The following is a 10174-nucleotide window of genomic DNA, read 5'->3' as shown; positions in this document are numbered from 1 at the left end:
CTGGTTGCCATGGTTTCCGCAACCCGGAAGTGCCGTGAGGGGGGGAGGCTGGTGCTCAGACCAGGCCGCGGCGGCCTCCCCCTGGCCCGAGCCGGGCGCCCTGGCCTGGGGTGGTCCCCGCCGCCCTGCCACCCCCTTAAGGCCTCCCCGCCACCCTCCCGCCATGGCCCGGGGGGCGGGAGAGGCGGCCGCGGAGGGGGAGCTGGTAAGGAGCGGGTGTGTGGGGAGGAGAAGGAGGAGGAGGAGGCTGCCTCAGCCGGGGCCCGGCCCGCGAAACGCTCCTGTCTGCCTGCGGGGCTGGGACAAAGCCTGGAGCTCCCTCAGGCTTTGCCGGGCCGGCGAGGCGGTGGCTAGGAGGGGGAGGAGGACAGTTTCGTCCGTCTCCAGCCCGTGGGGTTCTGGGTTCTGCCCGTGTCTCTCTGGCTGGCCGGTAGCGCGGCAGGCGAAGGGGGGGTGGTAGCGTTCCTCTCCTTCCCCCTCGGCAGCCAGCTGGAGGTTTTTTTGCTGGGAGCCACCATGTTCTGTTGTCGTCTGTTGCAGGTGGCTCTTGTTGGGCCTCCTTTGCAAGAGCAAAGGGACTGTGAAGGTTTCCAAAGACTGCGATGGTTTTGTTATTGCAAGTTTATATCTTGGTGAACGTTTTGTTGTTTACTATCGCCTATCGAGGCTGGGTGCCTTCCACGTTCTCTGATTCTTAATGTGATAGCTGCAGTTTCATAGGGAGATCTCCCAAGTGATAAAAAGGCCTTAAAATATCAAAAATAATAAGTGTGCTGCAAGGAACATTGCCTCAGGAAATTAAAAACTGTATGGCATGGTTTGTGAGATGTGTACCTGTTTGCTCTCAGCCAGCACAAAAAGCTGTTTTACCTGCTCTGTTGCTGTCAATCCCAGCTCCTGTTCTGTCAACCAGGGTTCTCAAAAATACTACACCCCGTGCTGCCTCTTACAATAAGATAGATCAGTGTCTGTCCAAAGAATGGTGCTGCAGCTGTGAGCACCGTGGAGTCAGCACCAAGTGAAAATGTTCTTTCTGTGAGGGCAGCATACATGCAGATAATTTGAAAGCAAAGCGGAAATTTTCCCTCTGCTGTAGATATGCTTACGTTTGAGAAGCAGTGAGAGTTGTCAGCTCAATCTGAGGAAAAATTAACCGCTTTTTTGATGCCTTGATTTGGGTTTTTTTTTGACAGCCTGATCGCTTCTCCAGTTGAGTTTACTGAACATTTGCATGGCATAGTAAGGGTAGGAACAAGTGAGTGAGGAAAGGGGCAAACGGATGAGTTGCTGCTTAACTCTTACTGGTGGAGAAATTAACGCAAAACCAGCACTTTGGAAGATGGGGCACCTGACGGTTCAGGTGTTGTAATGCTGTGCACTGAAGCACAGAAGTCTCTGGCTCGAGTCTGAAGTGACTTGCGCTATGTCACACAGAACGTTTGTGTTAGCGCAAATGATGCTGGTTTTTGCAACAGTGGTGACACATTTACCATTTGAATTTATTGCACTCAAACTTTGTTGTGATAGTAGAAGGATGTAAAGTTTTCTGGAGGTGTATTATAACCAATTACTTAGTAGCAAATGCCACAGTTAATGTCTCTATTTCCTAGGGAGATGACAGCCTGTCTGTAATAACCTGTGAATCAGATACAGAAATGGTGAGTTTTATTAATGGCACACTGTGGATGAATGCCTTAAAAGGCCTCTCAACAAGTTCTTGCACACACTACATCCATGTGATGCCTCCTGGTGGATAAGATGCCCTTCAGAGAGGAGGGCTAACAATGTTATTGCAATGTAGTTTGATTCAAAAACCTCCTTTGATTCCAGATGTAATTCTGGCTTCTAAATTCTCAGCACTGGGGGCTGCAAACAATGTTTGGCTTCATTTCGCTGTTCTATCAAGTTACAGGCCTAAGTAATCTTTTTACAGGGTTTTAATGGAATTGAATAAGTCTTCCCTTTAGCTAAATGGTTCTACAGATGAGCCTCTACTCTGTGATCATCTTTAATTTCCTGCTACTCATATTTAATACTGATGGGGAAGGTCTTGGTGTTCTGAGCATGAACAGACTACTTTTTCTCTGTAGCATAAAACTCCAGTAGGTACCACCTTAATTCTGGTGACCATTGCTGTGGCCAAATCTGCATATACTTAATGCTACTATTTTTCTTTTCTACACAAAAGATTTTGCCTTATTAGAACAAACGATCTCCATACAAAATGGAGATTGAAGCCAATTTGGAGATTATATGCTGAAATTTTTGAAGAGTGAGATATGTTAAATACATAAAAAAATTATTTTTCTCTTCTAGAAGTTAAAGAAGAAAATTTTTCACAAGCCTCCAAAGTCACCGAGTAAGTGTTCCAAAATTTTTTTCTTCTGCTTTTGTTATTGCAGAGCAAGATAGATTTGTGGGACACAGGAACTGGAAGATTTACTTGAAACAACATCTTATTATTCTCTTCAGAAATTATTCACTGGTTTGTGCAAAGCGCACCTATCTGAGATTTGTTCTGTAACCTGTGAAGTTAGACTTTCATGGGCTAAATACTGAAGTTTGTGGGTTAGTTGTAATTCTTGATTCTCCAGCATAAACTACTTTCTTCTGATGTTATCCCTTCTAATGGCAAGCATTTCTTTTTCTCTTTGTCTTTTTGGAGAAATGCTGATACTTGCTGTGTAGAAAGAATCTAGAATTACTGGAGCTACCTACCATCCAGTAGATACCTGTGTTTGTAAATTAAGCAGTTCTCAGTTTCATTTGTTGTTTGGGCTTTTTATTCGTGTGACCTTAGAAGTACAGTGTTATTAGACCTGCAGTTTTAATGTGGGGTTTTGTCCTTTTTTTCTGGGGTTTATGTTTCTTAATGTACTTTTCCATTTACCTTCCTTTTTATATTTCCAGTGAATGTTTCAAAGAAGACTTTACCTCAGTGTTGCTGATTGTTGTTACTTTGTTTTGTTTCTAATAAATTAAATAATGTTGTGCTTTTAAATTTTGCTTTAGGTTGAGGAGGAGGCATGCCTTTCTGGTAGATGTATATCTATCTTCTTTCTTTTCCTGAAATCCCTTTGCTTGCCTAAATGATGGAATTTAAAATAGCTGTTTAATTTCAACTACGATGTTTGTGACATTTCCTCTTCCTGTATGTACTTCTCTTGGTAATTTGAAGACTAACTAGTCAGCCCATATAGTGCACAGCTATACTAATTTGAAGTGTAATTAGTGTCAGTATTTGAACCTGACTGCCATGCCTGAAGTAGTAATGTGAGGGGCTCCCCAGCAGTTGCATCAGACCAATTCTGTTCTTTGATTACTGCAAGAAATTTGCTAGTGGTTTAGTAGCTATAGAGTTAGTTCTGTCTGTTTAACCATACATATTTTTCTCCTTGATAGGACATTTGTGTATACACTCATTGAAAGGGCAATTTGATGTATTAATTTAGACATGCAGGTATCTTCGGGATGCTTATCCAAACTGTACGTGTAAATATTTCTACATGCGTTTAGTCATATTACTGTCACTATACCTCTTTGTAAGCCTCTTCATTTTTTGGAATTGGATTTTTTCTTTATCGTGGTGTTTTGGGTTTTTTTAGGTGAACGTCCCATTGCTAAGTATAAGCCAATATGTGGTATGCTGTTAAATTCTATTTTTATAAGTAATAGGACTGTGTCTGGGAACCTTGAAGCACAAGACAGAACGGATTTTCATGACCTTGAGCTTTTTAAGGCAGTGCTGAGATATTTTCTTTTGTTATAGAGTCTCCATACAGTTCTAGCACACAACTGTATCCTAAAAAACCTGCAGTTTGGCGATCTCTGCAGGGAACAGGCAGTGCACATCTTGAGAGTGCAGCTGTAAAAAACCCAAGGCAGATGTGGCTGGGATCACTGAAACAAGGTATTATTATAGAAACTTTATCTGCATATATGGATAACATTCAGTGTTGTGTTCAGCTTAACATATAAACTCTTAAAAAACAGATTTGTATTTTATTATAGGCTACATAGGAAGTCATTTCACTATTATTTATTTGGGTGGTTGGAATTATCTGATCTTGAACACTGGAATTTATAGAGGGAATAATTAACAGCATCTGGAGCTTTCTATGTTGCATTTGTTCAGAATAAATCCACAAATTTAATTCACAATTATCCCCAATTTTTACATTTTTGTTCCATTTTTGTTGGCAGGAATGAGCCATCCTCTGAAATCAGATGCTGGCATGGGGCATATGCGAACTAACATTTCTAGTAGCACTCCAGAATATTTGAAGGAAGCTCTAGGAATGAAGAAGCCAAAACACTCTCGTTCTTCTAGTAATGGTAAACTATGTAATGGTGTGGTAAATAAAAGTTAATGATCTTTTTTCCATGTAAAAGCATACATAGCTCAAGATCTTAGCTTTAGGAAAGCAAGAGCCATTTCAGTTTAGCCTGTGTCAAAATATGATTCATGAGATACTTTTTGAGATTTCTAAATTGGATAAGACAGGGGTTTCCAAATTTTTTTGAGCAATGAATCACTATTAGCTTTCAGAACTTTTTGCAAATTGCCATGCATTTGCAGCTGAAAATGTTGCAAATATAATATGGTTCAATGGGCCAGCTGTAGACAATTTATTGTGACTTTGCAAAACACAGCTTAGGAGCCATTGATAGAAACCATCTGCTTGCCTGAAATTCTATGTAATTGACTCCTTTTACTTCTTCTCTAGAAAGTGTTTTGTCATGTGGTTGTGATATTAAAATCAACTGAGTTTTATGAGAGGAGCAAAATTTAAAACTTTATCCTGCTTTTCTTAAAGGAGAACTGTAAACTTAAAAATCCAACTTCCATTTAAAATGGCACTTATACTGTTACTGGTGATACGTAGCTTCTGGCAACTTTGAAAGATGATAGACCTTTACACGTTAGGCATAAATAGCAAAATATATTCTGGACATCTTTTAGAAATCTTTTGTAAATAATTGATTTGTTGCGGTGAGAAGACTGCAGTCTTCTGTGAAGCGTCTATTTTTCTTCAGATGGATATTTTAATCTAGCACCAGAGAGGAGTAATTAGGAGAAATTGGCTGTAAAATCTGGCAGAAGTTTCATACAGTAACATTTCTATTTCACCTCTATTTCTAAAATTAATTTCCTTGCTGATTTTTTTTTCTAAAAAAAAAAAGCCTACTTTCCCGTTTGCTGCTGTTCTAGATATTTTCCTTTAACTGTAAGGTTTCTCGTTAGTTAAAAATACTTCTTGCAGATCTGCTTATTTTATGTACCTTTTTCTGTAGGCTACATTCCTGGAACTCCTGACTACAAAGAAAAAGAAGATATGTATGATGAAATTATAGAACTGAAAAAGGTACAGTCTCTGTGATACTTGGATAGAAAGTCATAGTGTCACTCCATCTACCTGTAGATGTTCAGGTCTTGTTGGTTCAGAATACTTTGGTTTCTACAACTGGGACATCCACGAAATTTTTTTGCTTTCGTGATGTAAGGCTAAACTAAACTTGTGTCTGTTTAAGGCAATTTCATTGTTCTTATGGTGTGATAGATACTTCTGAGTACTGGATGTGGAAGCCTTGAAGTATACCCTGTCCCGAACCCCAGCCATGGCCCTAGCTGGACGCTGAAAAGGTTCATTGCATTTGGTTTTTTGTCCCTCCACCTTTTTTTTTTTTTTTTTTTTTTGCCCCTCCCACCCCCTACTCTCCTGGCTGTTACCCATCACATTTTAACAATTTGTCAGTTGAGTTTAGTGCAGTGTATGAAAGATGAGGACTGGGCATGTTGAACACTAGGGATACCTATAGACAGGTATCTGGGCTGTTGTAGATCATTTGTGTAAGGTTGCCTTTCTGTTAAACCTTTTCCGTTTATCTTTGCCCTGTCATCTCCCTTATCTGTCAGCCCTGGTCCAGTCTGATGGTCTCTCTTTTTTCTTTTGCTTCATCCTGACCATCATAATTGGATTGTTACTGACATCAAAACATGTTTCCATGTGAAAACTCAGTGTATTTCTGTTTCTGAAATGTGCTTACAACTTTTTCTCCCCTCTTTTAGACAATACAAGCTCAGAAAAATGAGGGAGATCGAATGAAAACTAAGCTCCGTCGACTAGAAGAAGAGAACAATAGAAAGGATAAACAGATTGAACAACTGTTGGATCCTTCCAGGGTGACTGTTTATTGGGGGGATAAAAGTGGGGCAAAAGAGTGCTGAGCAGTTTGATCATCTTTTCCTTGTCTCTCTAGATTTCAGGAGTCTGTAGTGCGTTGGCTCCTAGGAATGATGAGCGGTGAATATGAGAGGTGGTTGGTTGGTGTGAAGGTTTTCTGTTTTGTGTATCTTAGCTCACCAGTCCAGCTCAGGTCAAAGGAAGGTCATGCCACACTGTGCAGATAAGTTTAGTTAGCAAAGATACTTTTAATTTCTCAAGGTAAAATTAAAATGCTGTCTCTTTAGAGGTCCAATTTCTGAATATTTTGCCTGAGAGTAGAGGGGAGTTAACCTCTTGAATGGTAACTGATGCATGCGATCCTGAGACCTGAACCAGGAAGCAAAAGATAAGCCTTATTGTCAGGCCCATGAGGCTGAAGAGCATTTAGGGTCACAGTTAGAAGACCTAAATTTCACCGAATTCCTTGTGGCTGTAACTTTCTGTGTGCAGATCTACATGTTGGGAGAAGTGTGCTAATATAAAACAGTGAGCGTAGGGACTTCAGAACTTAAGCTGTTGGACTGTTGTCGCAAATCCTGATTAAGGATCCTGTCAACTATGCCAATTTGTTGCAAATGAGTGATTTAGATCACTTAAAGAATCACCGTCAAAGGTATTAGCAAAAGTGATTTTAATGTGAATTTGTAAAAGTGTGACTTAACAAAGTTTGATGGCAAGGTTCACTCTGTTATTACACAGAAGAAACATACAAAGGAAATCAAGTTAGAATCAATTTAGAATGATTTACACAGAGACTGGAGATGCAGAGGGTAAGGGAGACCCTTCTGCTGAGTCACGAGTTTCAGAGTGGGCCCCCTTACTTTCTAAACTTCTGATGGAGCTTAGGCATGGCTAGGTCCAAACTTAGTCTCAGACATGGACAGCAGTTTATGTCTAAATGGAATTAATACAAAGGGTAAGGAAAACCTCTTGTTGAGTCACAAGGTTCAGAATGGACCACCTTGCTTTCTAAACTTCGAGAGGAGTCTAGGTGTGGCTGGATCCAGACTTAGTCCCAGACTTGGTCAACAGTTTATGTGTAATAGAATTAGACACATGGATTTCATGAGTATTAGTTCAGCATGCTCTCAGTCACTTACTGAGGATCTGTTGTGAATAAGGGGTGTCTCCGTCTTGGGTAAGGAAGGACCTCTTAGTCTCGGGTAAAGAATCTCAAACCTTGAGCAGTATCCCTGCTCACGGGGAGAGTTGCCTGGCATGCAGTCCAGCTGCAATTCAGGGAGCGCTCAAATTTGACTCATGCAGCAATTTGTTGTTGGTAAAAGGTCTCTCTGCCTCAAGGAGCAACCTTGAGAGGTGTCCCAGATCAAAAGGAGATCACTGCCATGCAGCCACATTGCCTAGCAGGGAGAGCTCAAAGAAGGCTCACTTAGGCTGTCATATTTATGAGATAAAGTGATTGGCTTGTAGTCAAACTGCATACAATGGGAAGGTATGCATGAGACTCCTCATACCCACAACTTTCTTTGTTCCTTGATGACTGTTAGAAGAAACACCTGCTTTTCATGTGTTAATCACATGGTTGGTGATCCAAGCTCATATGCATCGATGCTCACTGGGTCACTCTGCTCCTTTGTGGGTTGTCTGGAGGAGTTCTTGGCCTGGCTATGGCTCAGGCCTTTATCTCTTTTGGAACCTGTATCAAACTACTGCTAGTTTGGCTAAGGGGGTCGAGTGCATCCATCACAACTGTGAAATGACTGTGGAGATGAGTAGGTTAGAAAATTCTGTGGAAAGAGCTGGGAGTAGAATAAAGTAGCAAGGTTGGTCACTTGCTTTATATGTCTTATCTTGCAGGGCTCTGAGCTGGCACGAGCTTTGTCAGAAAAGATGACTGATAATGGATGGGTAATAGTTTCTTCATTACCTTTTGCTTTCATTTTTCCTTTTTCCCTCTTGCCAAGCTGAAACACTGCTGATTAAAAAAATAAAATGAAGCAAGAAAGAATAAGCAATTAGGGAATCACATAACCATTATTTCTATAGTCAGATAAGAAACCAGTAACAAAGATCTGGAATTAACCTTATTTTAGGGAGTCGTCTTTATCACTGTCTTGAATCTGTTTAAGGAGTGTTCTCCCTATTTGCTGCTTTGAATTTAGCAGGGTAATGGGCAGAGTTGTTTTTATTTAATGACTGTGTATAAATATTATTGAGCTGGTTATGTTACCACAGAGGTAAGTTAGGGATCTGATTTCATTAGTGTTCTCTTTATCACAGGGTAGCAGATGTGTATGATTTACTAAGTACTGAAGTATGTAGGAGTAAGTATATATGGTTAAGTACAATTTATAAAGAGAGGGCGAGATTACGGAGAAATTGAACTTCTGTGAAGAGATGGATTATTCTAGGACTCATGAGTTCTTTGTTCTTTCTGTAGGTGGTTAGTGGATTAAAGCAGAAGATTCTCAAGCTAGAACAACAGTGCAAGGAGAAAGACAACACTATTAAGTATGACTTTGGCAGGGGATAGAGGCTTGTATTGGATGAGATAACAAAGGGAATTAGAAACCCATGTTATTTTTCATCTGTATTCCTTAAGACACTTTAATGAACTCTGAGAACATGTTAGCAATTATAAACAACCCACCCAGAAATTGTAAACCAACAGGTATTGCAGCGTCTTTGCTGGTTTGACTGAATTATTTTTTGTATTATTCTGTTTTCAGCAAATTCCAGGCAGACGTGAAGACCACTAATTTGGAAGAAATGAGGATAGCTATGGAAACCTACTATGAAGAGGTATGTCTGACAGGTCCTTCAGTGTGCATACAGGAGAGGAAGCTGTTGAATTGCTGAGTCAAAGTATAAATGGAATGTTTCAGATAGGTTTGCTACAGCTTAGCTGCATCTGTCATCGGAATCAGATTTTCATAGATATTCTCATAGCTCCAACTATATGTACTGAAAAACCTTTTTTCTTCAATAAGTTGAGTGTGTTAACCAAAATGGTGAAATAAATAAACTAATGTACATCCATAAGCGTAGCGTCTAGGTGAAAGCAAATATAACAGTAGCCTGATTTTCTGTGAGGGCATCATTGCCTCTGCTACTACCCAAAGAGTCTTGTTCTGGTTTTCACCTAATGGACAAATGTGTTGCATTAGCAATGTCAGCTTCCAGAGCCAGCTCCTTAATGGAACCTATATTTCATATTTCACAGGTTCATCGTCTCCAGCTCCTCCTGGCAAAATCTGAGACTATGAGGAAAAAGTATGTTTAATTCTTTTGAGGCAAATGTTTGAGTACATGTGTTTGATGTATCACTCATATACTACTTAACTGATGGAAAACAACTACATGGGAACAGTTTATTTTGTCATTTAGATTGCTGGATTTGCTTTTTGTTACTGCTTTGGTTGGCTTCACAGCCTTAGCATATGTCTTAGTCAAGGTTGTTTTTTTTTCTTGTGGATAGATCATTTTGTGGATGTGGAAAAAATACTAGAGCTATTTTAAAAGTACATGAAAGCTCTGAAAATTTATCTCTGTTAAATAAAATCCATCTTCCTCCATAATCACACCTATTCTGACATCACTGGTGATTGAAACAAACTCACTAGATGTTTGGCATTTTACCCTTGAGTCAGTTCTGCATCTTGCTCTAGGGTGTATGCTGCAAAGAAGGTATTTTGGAGTAAACATTATTTTCCTCTGGCACACACAGATCCACCGGTCAGGGTAGCTTTTGTGAGATATCCATGAGTGGCACTAGTAAGACACTGTCAGAGAAACTTGTACTAGTGCTTGTCACTAGTGTGCGGGTGTATACGTGGTGGTGAAGGTAAATGGTCTATAGAGGAAATAAAAATCAAAGCACAAAGGCAAAAGACAAAGCTCCAGTAAGAGAGCAAGTTAAAAGCATCTATGCAAGTGAGTGTTATTTGAGCTGCGAAGAGGGTAATAGAGTCTTGTGGGATAGGAAA

The 10174-nt window shown here is 40.2% G+C and overlaps 1 protein-coding gene across 6 annotated transcripts in view; it reads left to right on the top strand.

The window, feature by feature from the left end:
- The first annotated feature begins 44 nt into the window (after positions 1 to 44).
- IQCE (IQ motif containing E) overlaps positions 45 to 10174 on the top strand; it is a 29301-nt gene continuing 19171 nt past the window's right edge. For 5 of the 6 annotated variants that reach the window (XM_049791131.1, XM_049791129.1, XM_049791130.1 and 2 more), the window contains exons 1-11: positions 45 to 205; positions 1611 to 1658; positions 2317 to 2359; positions 3770 to 3910; positions 4204 to 4335; positions 5296 to 5366; positions 6071 to 6184; positions 8046 to 8096; positions 8629 to 8699; positions 8918 to 8990; positions 9412 to 9461. In XM_049791131.1, the coding sequence (XP_049647088.1) occupies positions 164 to 205; positions 1611 to 1658; positions 2317 to 2359; positions 3770 to 3910; positions 4204 to 4335; positions 5296 to 5366; positions 6071 to 6184; positions 8046 to 8096; positions 8629 to 8699; positions 8918 to 8990; positions 9412 to 9461 (836 nt within the window). In that variant the 5' untranslated portion in view covers positions 45 to 163. The remainder of the gene's footprint in view (positions 206 to 1610; positions 1659 to 2316; positions 2360 to 3769; positions 3911 to 4203; positions 4336 to 5295; positions 5367 to 6070; positions 6185 to 8045; positions 8097 to 8628; positions 8700 to 8917; positions 8991 to 9411; positions 9462 to 10174) is intronic. The other variant, XM_049791128.1, reaches the window with a different exon arrangement.

The sequence above is a fragment of the Accipiter gentilis genome, chromosome 33 (assembly GCF_929443795.1).
Source record: "Accipiter gentilis chromosome 33, bAccGen1.1, whole genome shotgun sequence".
NCBI classification, from domain to species: Eukaryota; Metazoa; Chordata; class Aves; order Accipitriformes; family Accipitridae; genus Astur; species Astur gentilis.
This window is presented reverse-complemented; position numbering and strand designations above follow the sequence as displayed.